This window comes from Pelodiscus sinensis, chromosome 7, assembly GCF_052426305.1.
Source record: "Pelodiscus sinensis isolate ZL-2025 chromosome 7, ASM5242630v1, whole genome shotgun sequence".
Lineage (NCBI taxonomy): Eukaryota > Metazoa > Chordata > Testudines > Trionychidae > Pelodiscus > Pelodiscus sinensis.
Genome location: NC_143058.1, coordinates 22650851 through 22663652, shown reverse-complemented (window position 1 = coordinate 22663652; position 12802 = coordinate 22650851). Strand labels below are relative to the sequence as shown.

At 40.3% G+C, this 12802-nt stretch overlaps 1 protein-coding gene across 1 annotated transcript in view; it reads left to right on the top strand.

Moving 5' to 3' along the window:
- Window positions 1-12802, top strand: part of LRP1B (LDL receptor related protein 1B) — a 1362068-nt gene that overhangs the window by 765954 nt on the left and 583312 nt on the right. The window contains exon 12 of the mRNA XM_089779714.1: window positions 6048-6228. Coding sequence (XP_089635840.1) covers window positions 6048-6228 — 181 coding nt within the window. The remainder of the gene's footprint in view (window positions 1-6047; window positions 6229-12802) is intronic.

The following is a 12802-nucleotide window of genomic DNA, read 5'->3' as shown; positions in this document are numbered from 1 at the left end:
AAATAACTATTTCAAAATTAGCATTATTCCCATAGAAAAGTAGGAGTACAGATTTCAAAATAACAGGTTTCATAGTGTCAACAACTCACTTATTAATTCTACCTAAGGGGGTTATTTTGAAATAGCACCCTAGTGTAGACGAGGGCTTTGATACTTGAGTCGGTTTTATATTAAACAGTAACATTAATTAAGCATACATTTTGTATGTGTATTCTAAAAATAAAAATCTAAAGCTGCAGGATTCCAGATAGTTTGTTAGGTCTGCCTTCCCTTCTGGGAGGCTCTGATGGGCCACAGTCCTACTTTGTTACTGACTCTAGATAGGTGAAAACAGTCTTTCTCTCTTTCTGCTCTCCTTCCTAGCCAGCTACAACTGATTGAGCTCTTCCTTTGTTCAAGCCTGATACAGCATAAGGGTGAGGCTGGTTGTGTGTGCTGCAATTTGTTAATTCTTTCCAACTTGTGTGGGATTTGTGTATCCCATCACAATAAATATTTGTCAACACATGAAATATAATCAGAGTTTGTGTACCTTTGTTTTTTAAATGTGCACTCTGAGATAGTGTGAAGAACTCATTTTATAAACCTCAAAATAAAAATATTACATTGGATGGTGATACTAAAATTACATTTTTAACATAACATACTGCAAAAAATGATAATGTACCATGGATATAAGCATAGTGTATCAAAATTCAATGTCTGTGTAAATGAATTGAAATAAAATACCCATATTTTCCCGTATTCAAAGTTAATAATATAATATTATTGATATAATATGAATAAGTTAATAATATAATAATTTCCCTTATAAAAAGTCCAGTATTGAAATTGGCTTATTAGGGCTTTCTCCTTCACTCATTTTCCATCCAAAATCTGTACTGAAACAGTATTTAAGGCCAATGAGGTACTTAACATAAGAGTTTGGGGGAGGGGGGGATGACAAATGTGACTTTAAGTGCAAAACAGCTAAAACAAGTTCTGAGATTCAGTGTTTGTTTTTCCTTGAAGAACAGGTTCAAATTTAGTGAGAATTTGCAGAGCTCTTCAGAGTTAAGGAAGATAAAATTTGGTATGTGGGTTTTCCAGGGAAAACTTTGAAAACTGAATCTTTGTGTGGCTATCTGTACAGGGTCAAGCCTTCATGCCTAGTGGTTACAGTTTTGGGCTGCAGTTTTCCCTAGCAGTTATTATGGGGTGTAAATTTCTTATTAGTTAGAGTCTGTGGCTGCAGCACTATCTAGTGCTTATTAAGTAGGAAGAACCCAGGCTCTCCGACTCCATCAGGTTATCACCCAATGACCGTGTTACGCATTTTCAGTACAGGAATTACGTCTGGTCTGCTTGTGCTCTCCAACGGACCTCTTCCTACCACTTTTTCTCTCCTTTCTCATGGGTGGATGTCCCTTGCAGCCCGGTCCATGAGTCTCAGCAGGGTAGGGTGTCTCGACTATGAGCAGCAGTTCTGATTCTGGGAATGCCTCCCTGAAATAATAGCTCTGCAGCAGCTAATGCAGAGCTCCCTCTTGTCACTTGACTCCATTGCTGTGCTTAAGAGATCCCCTTTTCAGTCCTTTCTTCAACTGAAGCAGATCCAGAGGTCATGTTACGGTTTCCTGATTCCAAAGTTTTCCTGCACTCTCAGTTCCCAATATGGGTTTATCCATGCCATCATGGTATCTTAAAGACAAATGAGATATTTTGCTGATATACATTGCTGTAGAAAATTTCCCATGCCACATTGGTGTGCAGCATTCCACATGCTACTGCCTACTGTGCCCAATACTTCTCTTCCTATCTTCTCTTCCCTATCTTCTTGATAGGAAATAGCCAGCATGGGTTTGTGAAGAACAAGTCATGCCAAACTAATCTGATAGCTTTCTTTGATAGGATAACGAGCCTTGTGGATAAGGGAGAAGCGGTGGATGTCATATACCTAGACTTTAGTAAGGCATTTGATACGGTCTCGCACGATATTCTTATTGATAAACTAGGCAAATATAACTTAGATAGGGCCACGATAAGGTGGGTGCATAATTGGTTGGATGACCGTAGTCAGAGAGTTGTTGTTAACGGTTCTAAATCCTGCTGGAAAGGGATAACAAGTGGAGTTCCTCAAGGGTCTGTTTTGGGACCTGTACTGTTCAATATCTTCATCAATGATGTAGATATTGGGATAGAGAGTACGCTTATTAAGTTTGCAGATGATACCAAACTGGGTGAGGTTGCGACTTCTTTGGAGGATAGGGACATAATTCAAAATGACCTTAGCAAGTTAGAGAAATGGTCAGAGGTAAACAGGATGAGGTTTAATAAAGAGAAATGCAAAGTGCTCCACTTAGGAAGGAACAATCAGTTCCATACATACAAGATGGGAAGCGACTGTCTAGGAAGGAGCATGGCGGAAAGGGATCTAGGGGTCATAGTGGACCACAAGTTGAATATGAGTCAACAGTGTGATGCTGTTGCAAAAAAAGCAAATATGATTCTAGGTTGTATCAACAGGTGTGTTGTAAGTAAAACTCGTGAAGTCATTCTGCCGCTCTACTCTGCACTAATTAGGCCTCAGCTAGAGTACTGTGTCCAGTTCTGGGCGCCACATTTCAAGAAAGATGTGGAGAAATTGGAAAGGGTCCAGAGAAGAGCAATGAGAATGATTAAAGGTTTAGAGAACATGACCTATGAAGCCAGGCTTCATGAACTGGGCTTGTTTAGTTTGGAAAAAAGAAGATTAAGGGGGGACATGATAGCAGCTTTCAAATATCTAAAAGGGTGTCACAAGGAGGAAGGAGAAAATTTGTTCCTCTTGGTTTCTGAGGACAGGACAAGGAGTGCTTGTCTGGCTTAAAGTGCAGCAGGGGAGGTTTAGATTGGACATTAGGAAAAAATTCCTAACTGTCAGGGTGGTCAAATATTGGAATAAATTGCCAAGGGAGGTGGTGGAATCTCCCTCTCTGGAGATATTTAAGAACAGGTTAGATAGACATCTGTCAGGGATGGTGTAGACAGAGCTTGGTCCTGCCTTGAGGGCGGGGGGCTGGACGCGATGACCTCTTGAGGTCCCTTCCAGTCCTATTATTCTATGATTCCCATAGAGAGGGTGCTGAAATTCTGCAGTATTGGCAGTAAATAGTTTGGGAATTGTTGGGGATACTATTTTGTTATAATAGATGAACCTGGTAGAATCATCACAAAAAATGGGCACAGAACTATTCAGTCTCTCTTTAAAAAAATGGGATATCATTATGGAAAATAAAACCCTGCTAGGTTTCTATCTCTGATTAATAAGAAAGATCTTATAACTGGGTCATGCTAAATTACAAGTGTTTTACTAGAATATCTATTCAGATATGTTTTATACAATTTATTATTAAAAGTAATCCATTCTGCTTTATTGACATAATATACTATTATCACTCAGTGCTGAATTTAGGTAAATGTATGTAGTTAAATGCTAATTTAACCTGGTATTAAATAATTTAAGCACATCAAGATTTGGGATTTTTAATTTTCAAGGTAAAAAATGAAAGTATGTAGTTCCTTAGGGTATGTCTACACTACAAGTTCGAACTAACTATCATAGGTGCTACACTAGCGCTCCGTTAGTTCGAATTTAATTCGAACTAACGGAGCGCTTACTTCGAACTAGGTAATCCTCATTCCACGAGGATTAAGCCTAGTTCGAATTTACTAGTTCGAATTAAGGGCTGTGTAGACCCTTAATTCGAACTAGTGGGAGGCTAGCCCTCCCCAGGTTTCCCTGGTGGCCACTCTGGCCAACACCAGGGAAACTCGTCTGCCCCCCTCCCGGCCCCGGCCCCCTTAAAGGGGCACGGGCTGGCTACCGTGCCCGTGCCAGGTGCAAGCCTGCCAGCATCCAGCCAGCAGACCCTGCACCTTGCACGGATCGAGCCACCCACCCGATGCCCCCCAGCCCTCCCCCTCTTCCCGGGACCAGGCTGGCAGTTCCCGGGAGCTTGTCTGGGACCGCAAGAGGCGGGCACCCGCCTGGGCTAATGCGGACATCGTGGACCTCGTCCACGATCTCCGCACTAGGCACAGGAAAGTGGCCGTCTAGGGCAGGAGAGCTGCCATCCTGGCCACCCAGGAGCAGGTGTGCAAGAGAATCAAGGGGGTCCACTGAGACCCCCGACCCTGAGCCCTGAGCTTACAATGGCCGTACTGGGTCAGACCAAAGGTCCATCTAGCCCAGTAGCCTGTCTGCCAACAGTGGCCAACCCTAGGGACCCTGGAGGGGATGGACCGAAGACAGTGACCAAGCCATTTGTCTCGTGCCATCCCTCTGCAGACTTCCACAAACCTTGGGCAGGGACACCACTCCTACCCCCTGGCTAATACCACTCCATGGACCCAACCTCCATGACTTGATCTCATTTCCCTTTAAACTCTGTTCTAGTTGTAGCCTTCACAGCCTCCTGCAGCAAGGAGTTCCACAGGTTGACTCTTTGCTTTGTGAAGAACAACTTTCTGTTACTAGTTTGAAGCCTGCTACCCATTCATTTCCTTTGGTGTCCTCTAGTCCTTCTTTATGGAACTAATAAAGAACTTTTCTGTATGCACCCTCTCCACCCAACTCCTGCTTTTAGAGACCTCTATCCTGTCCCCCCTCCATCTCCTCTTTTCTAAGCTGAAAAGTCCCAGTCTCTTTAGCCTCTCTTCATATGGGACCTGTTCCCAACCCCTGATCATTTTAGTTGCCCTCCTCTCTCCCAGCCTCTCTCTTCCCCTCTCCCACCTCCTTTTCCCAGTCTCCTCCAGTTTTGTTCAATAAAGACAGATTCCATTTTTTAAAAAATTGTTCTTTATTTTGTACATCAAGAAAAGGGGCTAGGGAAGGGTAAGTGGAAGGAGGTGAGGGAGGAATGGGGCACGAGCCCCCGATGGGGAGGACTGGGCTGGCTCTGCGGGCTTTTGGGGTGGAACCTCTCCTGCAGCCCCCCGATTGCCCCCTCTCCCCAGACAAGTGCAGCCGGTCTGATGGCTGAGTGCTGTGATGTGCCCAGTGTGGGTACTCTGGGCATTCCAAGGCAGGACTGCTTTGGAAGCAGGGCACCCCTGAGAACTGTCTGTCCGGGGTGGGGGTCGGGACCCTTTAAGCACAGCCCTTGGCTAGCCTGAGACAGCATCTCCACGCTCTAAATCCTCATCTGATGCCCTGCTGGCACTGTTTCCGGCCATCGTTAAGCCTGGTTCAGGGTCCACTTAACGTGGACATGCTAGTTCGAATTAGCAAAACGCTAATTCGAACTAGTTTTTTAGTCTAGATCCATTAGTTCAAATTAGCTTAGTTCGAATTAACGTTGTAGTGTAGACGTACCCTTAGACGCCAGGATTCTTTGTTATTTTGAAACTGTGGTTTCAGAAGTTTCTCATAAAGAGGGCCCAAAAAGAGGCAACAGTCCAGATCGTTTCAGATTATGGAACCTATAAATTACATTGAAAGCCAATAGAACTTGAAAGCTCTGGACATAATACATAATGCACTCTCGTGGACAATTTCAACAGTCAGAGACACATGCTAATACCTTAATAATCTGAGAATCCATGGTTCAGGAGCCAAATTAGCAATCGTTATTACCCCCAAAGAGCCATGGATATGTGAATTCATTATTTCATTTACTATTTTTGTATATATTATTCTTAAAGCAAACTTAATGACCAAATGTCCTACTACTGAGTTATAACTTAATCAGAGAATCCTAATTTTTAATAACATAGATTGGTTTAGAGCAAAGAGCTGTGGGAAACATATTAAAGAGCCACTTGTTGGCCCCTTGCCTCAATCTGAGTATCACTGTACTAGTTCATTTTCCAAGATATGTATGTCTAATGTGCTTTACAGGGCTCCCCCTAGGATGAATCATCTGTTCTTCTCCCCTTAATGAGAGTTTTGTGCAAAGATTCAATCTAGCCCCAAATGAGAAAATAATTTCAGACTTTATTTCTATTGTATTTTATCCATTGATGATTAGCTGAAAAGAAACAGAACACTGACATATAATGGTAATTCCAACTTTTTTTTACAGATCTTGATAATGTTGAAGGAATAGCAGTGGACTGGATTGGAAATAATCTTTACTGGACAAATGATGGTCACAGAAAAACAATTACTGTAGCGAGACTGGAGAAAGCCTCTCAAAGTCGGAAAACTTTGTTAGAGGGAAATATGTCTCATCCGAGAGGAATTGTTGTTGATCCTGTCAATGGGTATGAAGGCTTTTAATTTATTTTACTACTTTTATTTGACTAAATTTGTTTCCAATATGAATGTATTTATGATCAAATTCCCCTTTCTCTGACCAGCACAGCTGCTCTTAGAAATTTGGACTCACTTATGCATATTAAAGAAGCTAGCAGACCTGTGCATTAAGCATTTGATTCACTGGTATTCTGCTATGTTCCAAAAAGTGCAGAGGCCGTATCATGTCCTCAATCTGACAGGTACAAATCCCATCATCATCTGTGGGAATTACACAGATGCATCAAGGGCAAAATACAGTTCTAAATACTTTAATCCACACTTGTTTGTGAAAGTCAGCATGGATTGGTTTACACAGTTTCCAGCTTCATTGAAATGGAACATTTGGTATATCATGTGTGTTTGTAATAGTTTATGTAGGACCTTCAGCCCGGGAGAAATCATAGAACTTGAAGGGACCTCTTCTGGTCATCAAGTCCAGTCCTCTGCACTCAAGAGCAGGACCAAGCACCATCTAGACCATGGGTAGACAAATATTAGCTGCGGGCCTGATCCAGTCCACCAGGGTTAGCTCTTGGTGGGTCTCCACCACTATATTTATCTTCCAGGTCGCACATACTGGCAATTGCAGCTTCTGTTAGCTGGCCAATGGGAGCTGTGAGAAGCAGTATCCCAGTCTGCAACATTTCCTGCCATTCCCTCTGGCTGGGAATGGTGATCTGTGGTCAACAGTTACCTGCAGCCATGCAGGTAAATATAGCAGCAGTGGCCTGCCACAGGCTAACCTTGTTTTGACCATTGCTGTGTTATTGCTCACCCCTAATCTATACCATGCCTGAAAAGTGTTTTTTACTTGATTTGGTTACAGTGATCCACAAATACATTTTTTTCATTTGTTATGCTTATAATTATTGGTAAGTCTCCAGAATACTTAATTGTTATAGAATGCCCACAGTGAAAAAACAAAACACGGAAAATTGGTATTTTGTATAATTTCCCCTTTACTGAAAGGAATGACACTTATCATGAAATGGTACAATGTAATTTCATCATATGTTTTTGTAGTGTTTATTATATATTTAATGTTCTATACCGGAACATAGACACTATATCAGAATTGCTACTGTGGATCAAGCACATGGTCTATCTAGTCTAGTATCCTGTCTCCAACAGTGGCCAGCACTAGATGCCTCAAAGGAAGTTGCAAGAACCCCACAATGATCAAATATGGGATAATTCCTCTTAGTTAGAGATTGACTTAATCCCTGAAGCATGAAGTAGTCCATCTAAAACTCTCTGAATGCAGTAACTGTTATAACGTTATATATTCTTGTTATTTGTATAAATATACCACCCCTCTTTGAATCGTATTGTTGACCTTAGCATCATCCTATATGGAAAATTATTGTAAATGTCACAGTTGGGAAATGATAAAATTGATATAAATTGGGCAAATATATGATTATTCTGCTGTTATTGTAGCAAGCAGAGATGCTTTTGTGTTTACTCAAGAGGATAATCTGCCTCTTCGTTATTACAGAAATTTCAATTTTTTTTTACTGAAGGAGCAGATATAACATTTGCAATATATGTCATCTTAATATTACCCTATATTCTAGAGGACACAGTGGTTGTTAGGAATAAACAACAACAACAAAAACAACCAAGCACTCTTATAATAGTTTGAATAAATACCATCTGTAACTATCTGGATATGTCATTTGGATATAGTACATTTGAAAAATAAATTGCCATATGTCAACCAAATTTGTAATATGATATAACCTTTCCTCTCCCCTTCCATAAATCTCAAATTTGTTATCTTACTATACATCCACAAGAGACAGATAATTTTCTTTGCTGGCAAAATTAGAAAAAGTGGGCAAAATGACAAAAATGACCTTAGTTGATGCAATACAAATTCAGTGTATCCATGACCCAATTGGCAAAATTATTTTATTACTATGGAGTGACTGATGTAGATAATTCTCATTTAGCTGGCCTGATTGCTATATTCTTAACACTTGGATTTATTTACATCACCAATCTTTCATTTCCCAAGTTTGCCCTTTGAAGAAGGCAAACTATTACAGGAAGTTTATAATTAAGTCATATAGTAGCGATGTAAATTAGACCCCAAATCATCCCCATGCCTGAAATTATTTTATCAAATGTTCTAGCTCATTGATTTCTATTAGTTAAATATGTAGCACAGGAAGATACTATATGAAGAAGTGTAGTTTGGAAAAGGATATTTTGGAGTGAACTTTTCTAATAAAATAACACACACTTTCATGGTTATACTCCTTCATAAATGTTGTTCCTCAGGGATAAGGCTTATTATGGCATTTTAATTATCTTCAGAATATTAGACTAGAGATAAGCATTGCAGAAGCTATAACTGTATTTTGATGTTCAATTAAAACACATGTTAATACAAATGTCATTTACTTTGGGCATTTATTGTCATATGATGGGAGATAGCTACAAAAAGCAGAAGCATAAAATTAAAATAAAAAAGTAATTGCTTTTTAATAAGTCATATAAATGTTTGCCGACTACATTGATTTATTGAATAGTAAGTTGTTTTTTTAGTCCTAGGAAGCCAATGTACAGGTTTCACGGCTTCTATATTGAAACTGAATGTGGTTCCAGTCAGATTTGTAATAAAGAGTATAAGCCCAAGGCATTGAATTTGGTTTTGTTCTTAGCATTAAATTAAAGCCATAAAAACATCCTTTTGTACTGTGAGCTGAAAGAGATAGCAAAGATGCAAGAAAATGGATGCTTATTTCTGACATTTTTTAAAGCAATTAAAATTATCATATGTAAACAATGACAGATTTTTCAATTAGTTTCTTATCAATTTGTGATATGAACATAAAATACATCAATATTTATCCATGTGTTGAATAAAATGGTCAAACAGAAGACAAAAGACCCATTTAAAATATTTAATGTAATCTAGAAGATGCTAAAAATGTTTGATAAAAATACTTGTTAATTAAACACTTCATAACCCTGCTGGTAATGTTGTGACTTAAAAGAACTAAAATTCTTAGGCTTTCCTCTTTAAAATATAGGTGTTTTCTGCTTTGTATGTGCTTTGTATAAATACAAAGAAATACCACCACTATGCTAATTTTCTTGCCTATATTCAATAGTTCTTATTGAAAGAAATTACATTTGGCAATGACTACCACATTATGATACTTTGGATGCCACAATTTCTCTTGTAATTATATACAATTAAAATTATGTTCAAAGAACCTTATTAAGATTGTAATGTTAAGCACTTAAAATTTATGTATTATGATGTAGTCTTTATTTGCATAATCACATACTATTTCTTCAGCAAGACCCTTCTCATTCAGCAGACAGTGATCAGTAATTGAGCAACTCTTACTTTCTCCTTGTTTGTGTGTCCCCCTACTTTATCTACTGCATGTTATACAAAACCTGCTGTAAAGACAAACATATTAATTTCCTCAAGGATATTTCTGTGGTGCTCTTCACTTTCGTATTTGAATACTTAATAAACATAAATCAATTTATTTGCACTATACATCTCTGAGAATATTATATTATTATCCCCATTTTGCCAATTGTTAACTGATGCACAGAGCGATTAATATTAAAAGCATCCACTAATTTTGGGTGCCCAATATGAAAGACCTAGAACAATGGGGGGGCAACATAGACTAATGTTTGGACCACCTGAGTGGTCCCCCTTCATCTCATTGGGCTACAAGATTGTCCTAAGCAAGATAATTTCCTGAGATAGGATAGTTTTACTAACCATACTTGTGTAGGTAGAATTTGAAGTGTGAGATGACTGAACCATAGCATCACTCTGGATGCAGAGGAAGCCCATGTTCTCACAATGTTGCATGCAATCAGTACACATCTCACTTCATGTGTCCTTACTTTAAATGCATGTCACTTTTGTAATTCCAATAAGAAAAAAAATTATGTGGGTGAAAACCTGGAGAATCTGGCAACCCTGTACATAGGTAACAGTAAACAAAATGTCTCATGGGCCACACAGAAAACCCCTATGGGCTGCAAGTTGCCCACCACTGACCTAGAACCTGATTTTTCACAATACTTAGCATATTAGAATATTTTATTTGTTCAAAGCACATTGACTTCAGTTGCTGCTATGAGTGCCCAGCACATTTTTAAATAGGACCCCAGGCAGGCACTGACAAAATGAGAAGGATAGGGAAAAAGTTTGCTTCGAGTGACTTTCTTAGCATCAGGCAGAAATTCTATTACTGAGGGAGGGATAGAATGGAGTTCTGGTCAGTACTGAACAGCATTAACTGAGAGATCATCCTTTCTCTTCCTTCAACACCTTGCATCATTCACTGCACCCCTTCTAACTTCCGCAGCAAATGAAAGAGTTGTCTGACAGGCCACAACATCCTTTGCTGTTGAAATCTGAGTATATTTCCAGGATAGGTCCATCCTTTGCACTGTAGTATTTGATTGTGTAATTAGAGACTGGATCATGATGCATATGCAACAGGCAACCTCAAGTCTGACATTTTCTAATTTCAGTGCTTGGTTAACTTTTCTTCTTTCCTCTCTCTCTCTCTCTCTCTCTGGCTGTGTCCAAACTCAGGGGTTTTTTCGGGAAAAGTAGCCTTTTTCCGAAAAAACTTCACCTGCGTCTAGACTGCAGCCGCGTTCTTTCGAAATTAAATCGAAAGAACGCGGCTTTTCTTTCGACGGCGGTAAACCTCATTTCACGAGGAAGAACGCCTTCTTTCGAAAGTGCTTCTTTCGAAAGAAGGCGTTCTTGAATGTAAATAGGGCTTCTTCAAAAGAGAGCATCCAGACTCACTGGGTGCTTTCTTTCGAAAAAGCGGCTTGCTCTTTCGAAAGTTCCGCGTGCAGTCTAGACGCTCTCTTTCGAAAGAGGCTTGCAGTCTAGACATAGCCTCTGTGTGAGAGAGAAAGAAACATCCAAGTGCTTAAAAAAATCAAAAATTCTATCACGTGATATCTTTTTGTACCTACATAGTTCATCAATGGAGCTGGACCTTTAGAGTCACCATTCAGACTTCTCTTACTTGCCAGTGGGTTTCACAGAGATTTGCTGACAGCAGAATAATGATGAGACACCGGAATCTTGAATTCCACTCCAGGAATTGGAGGCATGAGCACAGAATTTTCTGTATATTCCAAGAAGTGTGACCCCCTGCTGTCCCTTTTCCAGTCTTGTTCCCCTTCCTCTCCCGACCCCCGTTAATCCTAATCCCATTATTTTCAATTAACTGGTCCTACTCTCCACTTTTCAAACCTCTCATCCTGATCCCAGTTTCTTTCTTCAGCAAATTCTAGACTCGCCTCTCCAAAGTTCTAGTCTCCATGTTCCAGTCCCAGTTTCCTTGCTCATCCATTCCCAGTTCTCCCCCTCCTGATTCCTCATCCAATCTGTTGCTCCAACCCTGACCTCTAGTTGCATCCAGCACTCCATTTACATTCTTTATCACCACAAACTTACTCATCCAAAATCCATCCCTGGGCTCCTCACCCAATCTCAGTGTGTTACCTCCCAGCTTCTTTGCTCAGCCAACCTTGATTCTCTCGCCTCACCCCGTTCCTCATCAGATCTATCATCCGTTGCTTTCATGCCACTTGTTTTCTGTCTCAGTCTATTCTGAGACTCTTTAATCTTACCCTTCCTCTGTCAACCACTCAGGTCAAGCTTTTTTATCATGTGCCTGCAGCTCAGGCAGCCTCCTCCTCCTGTCTGCCTGGGACCAATGGTGTGTGAGTGGCATACAGAGCACATGAGAAACAGTCTCTTTGCTCTCACTTTAGATGTACAGGTTCTGCATGTTCCATAGCAGCCCAAAGTTGTCATTTCAGGGAAACTCTTGCTCAGCCCTGGCATAGAGCGTACACAATGCAGGCAGAAATTTCAGGCAACTTACTTGCTCTTTCCTGAGCATATATGATTTCCAAGTTTTAAAGGCATAGTTAGGTCAAATTTGGGTGGATTTTCATGGGGACAGAAAATAGCTCATGCCTGACACAAAGGCTGCACCTTGCTAAATTTCAAGATTCTATTTAAAAGCAGGGGAACAATTGAGATTTTCAGAAAAAAGATTGACAGAATTTTTTTAACATGAGCCAAATGGACTTTCCCCTAACCTTTTTCCTGAGAAATAGCTGGATTCATGGCAGAAATTTTCCCAAAACAGTCAACATGAGACAGACACTCAGGATAGGAAATGGTCCAAATTGTTAATATTTGACGTGTTGAAATTACAATTAAAAACAGGGTCTTGCAATGAGAAATGTCAAGCAGCCTCAAAAACAGGTGGTGCTATCAGTCCTACAGTGGCATAGCAAGGGAGAAGGCTGTTGCCCCCAGGTACTACACAAGGGTGAGCGCAGGGACAACAGCATGGGTGGGTATGACGTGACCGTGGCCATGGCCATGACAATTCTCCCTCTGCTCAACCTACTGTGGTGCTGGGGGGTACAACAGCCCCCTCTGCCCCGCCTTGCTATGCCACTGTGGTCCTATCTTGTAGGATCTATTTGCTATATTTTGGCAAATGTTCA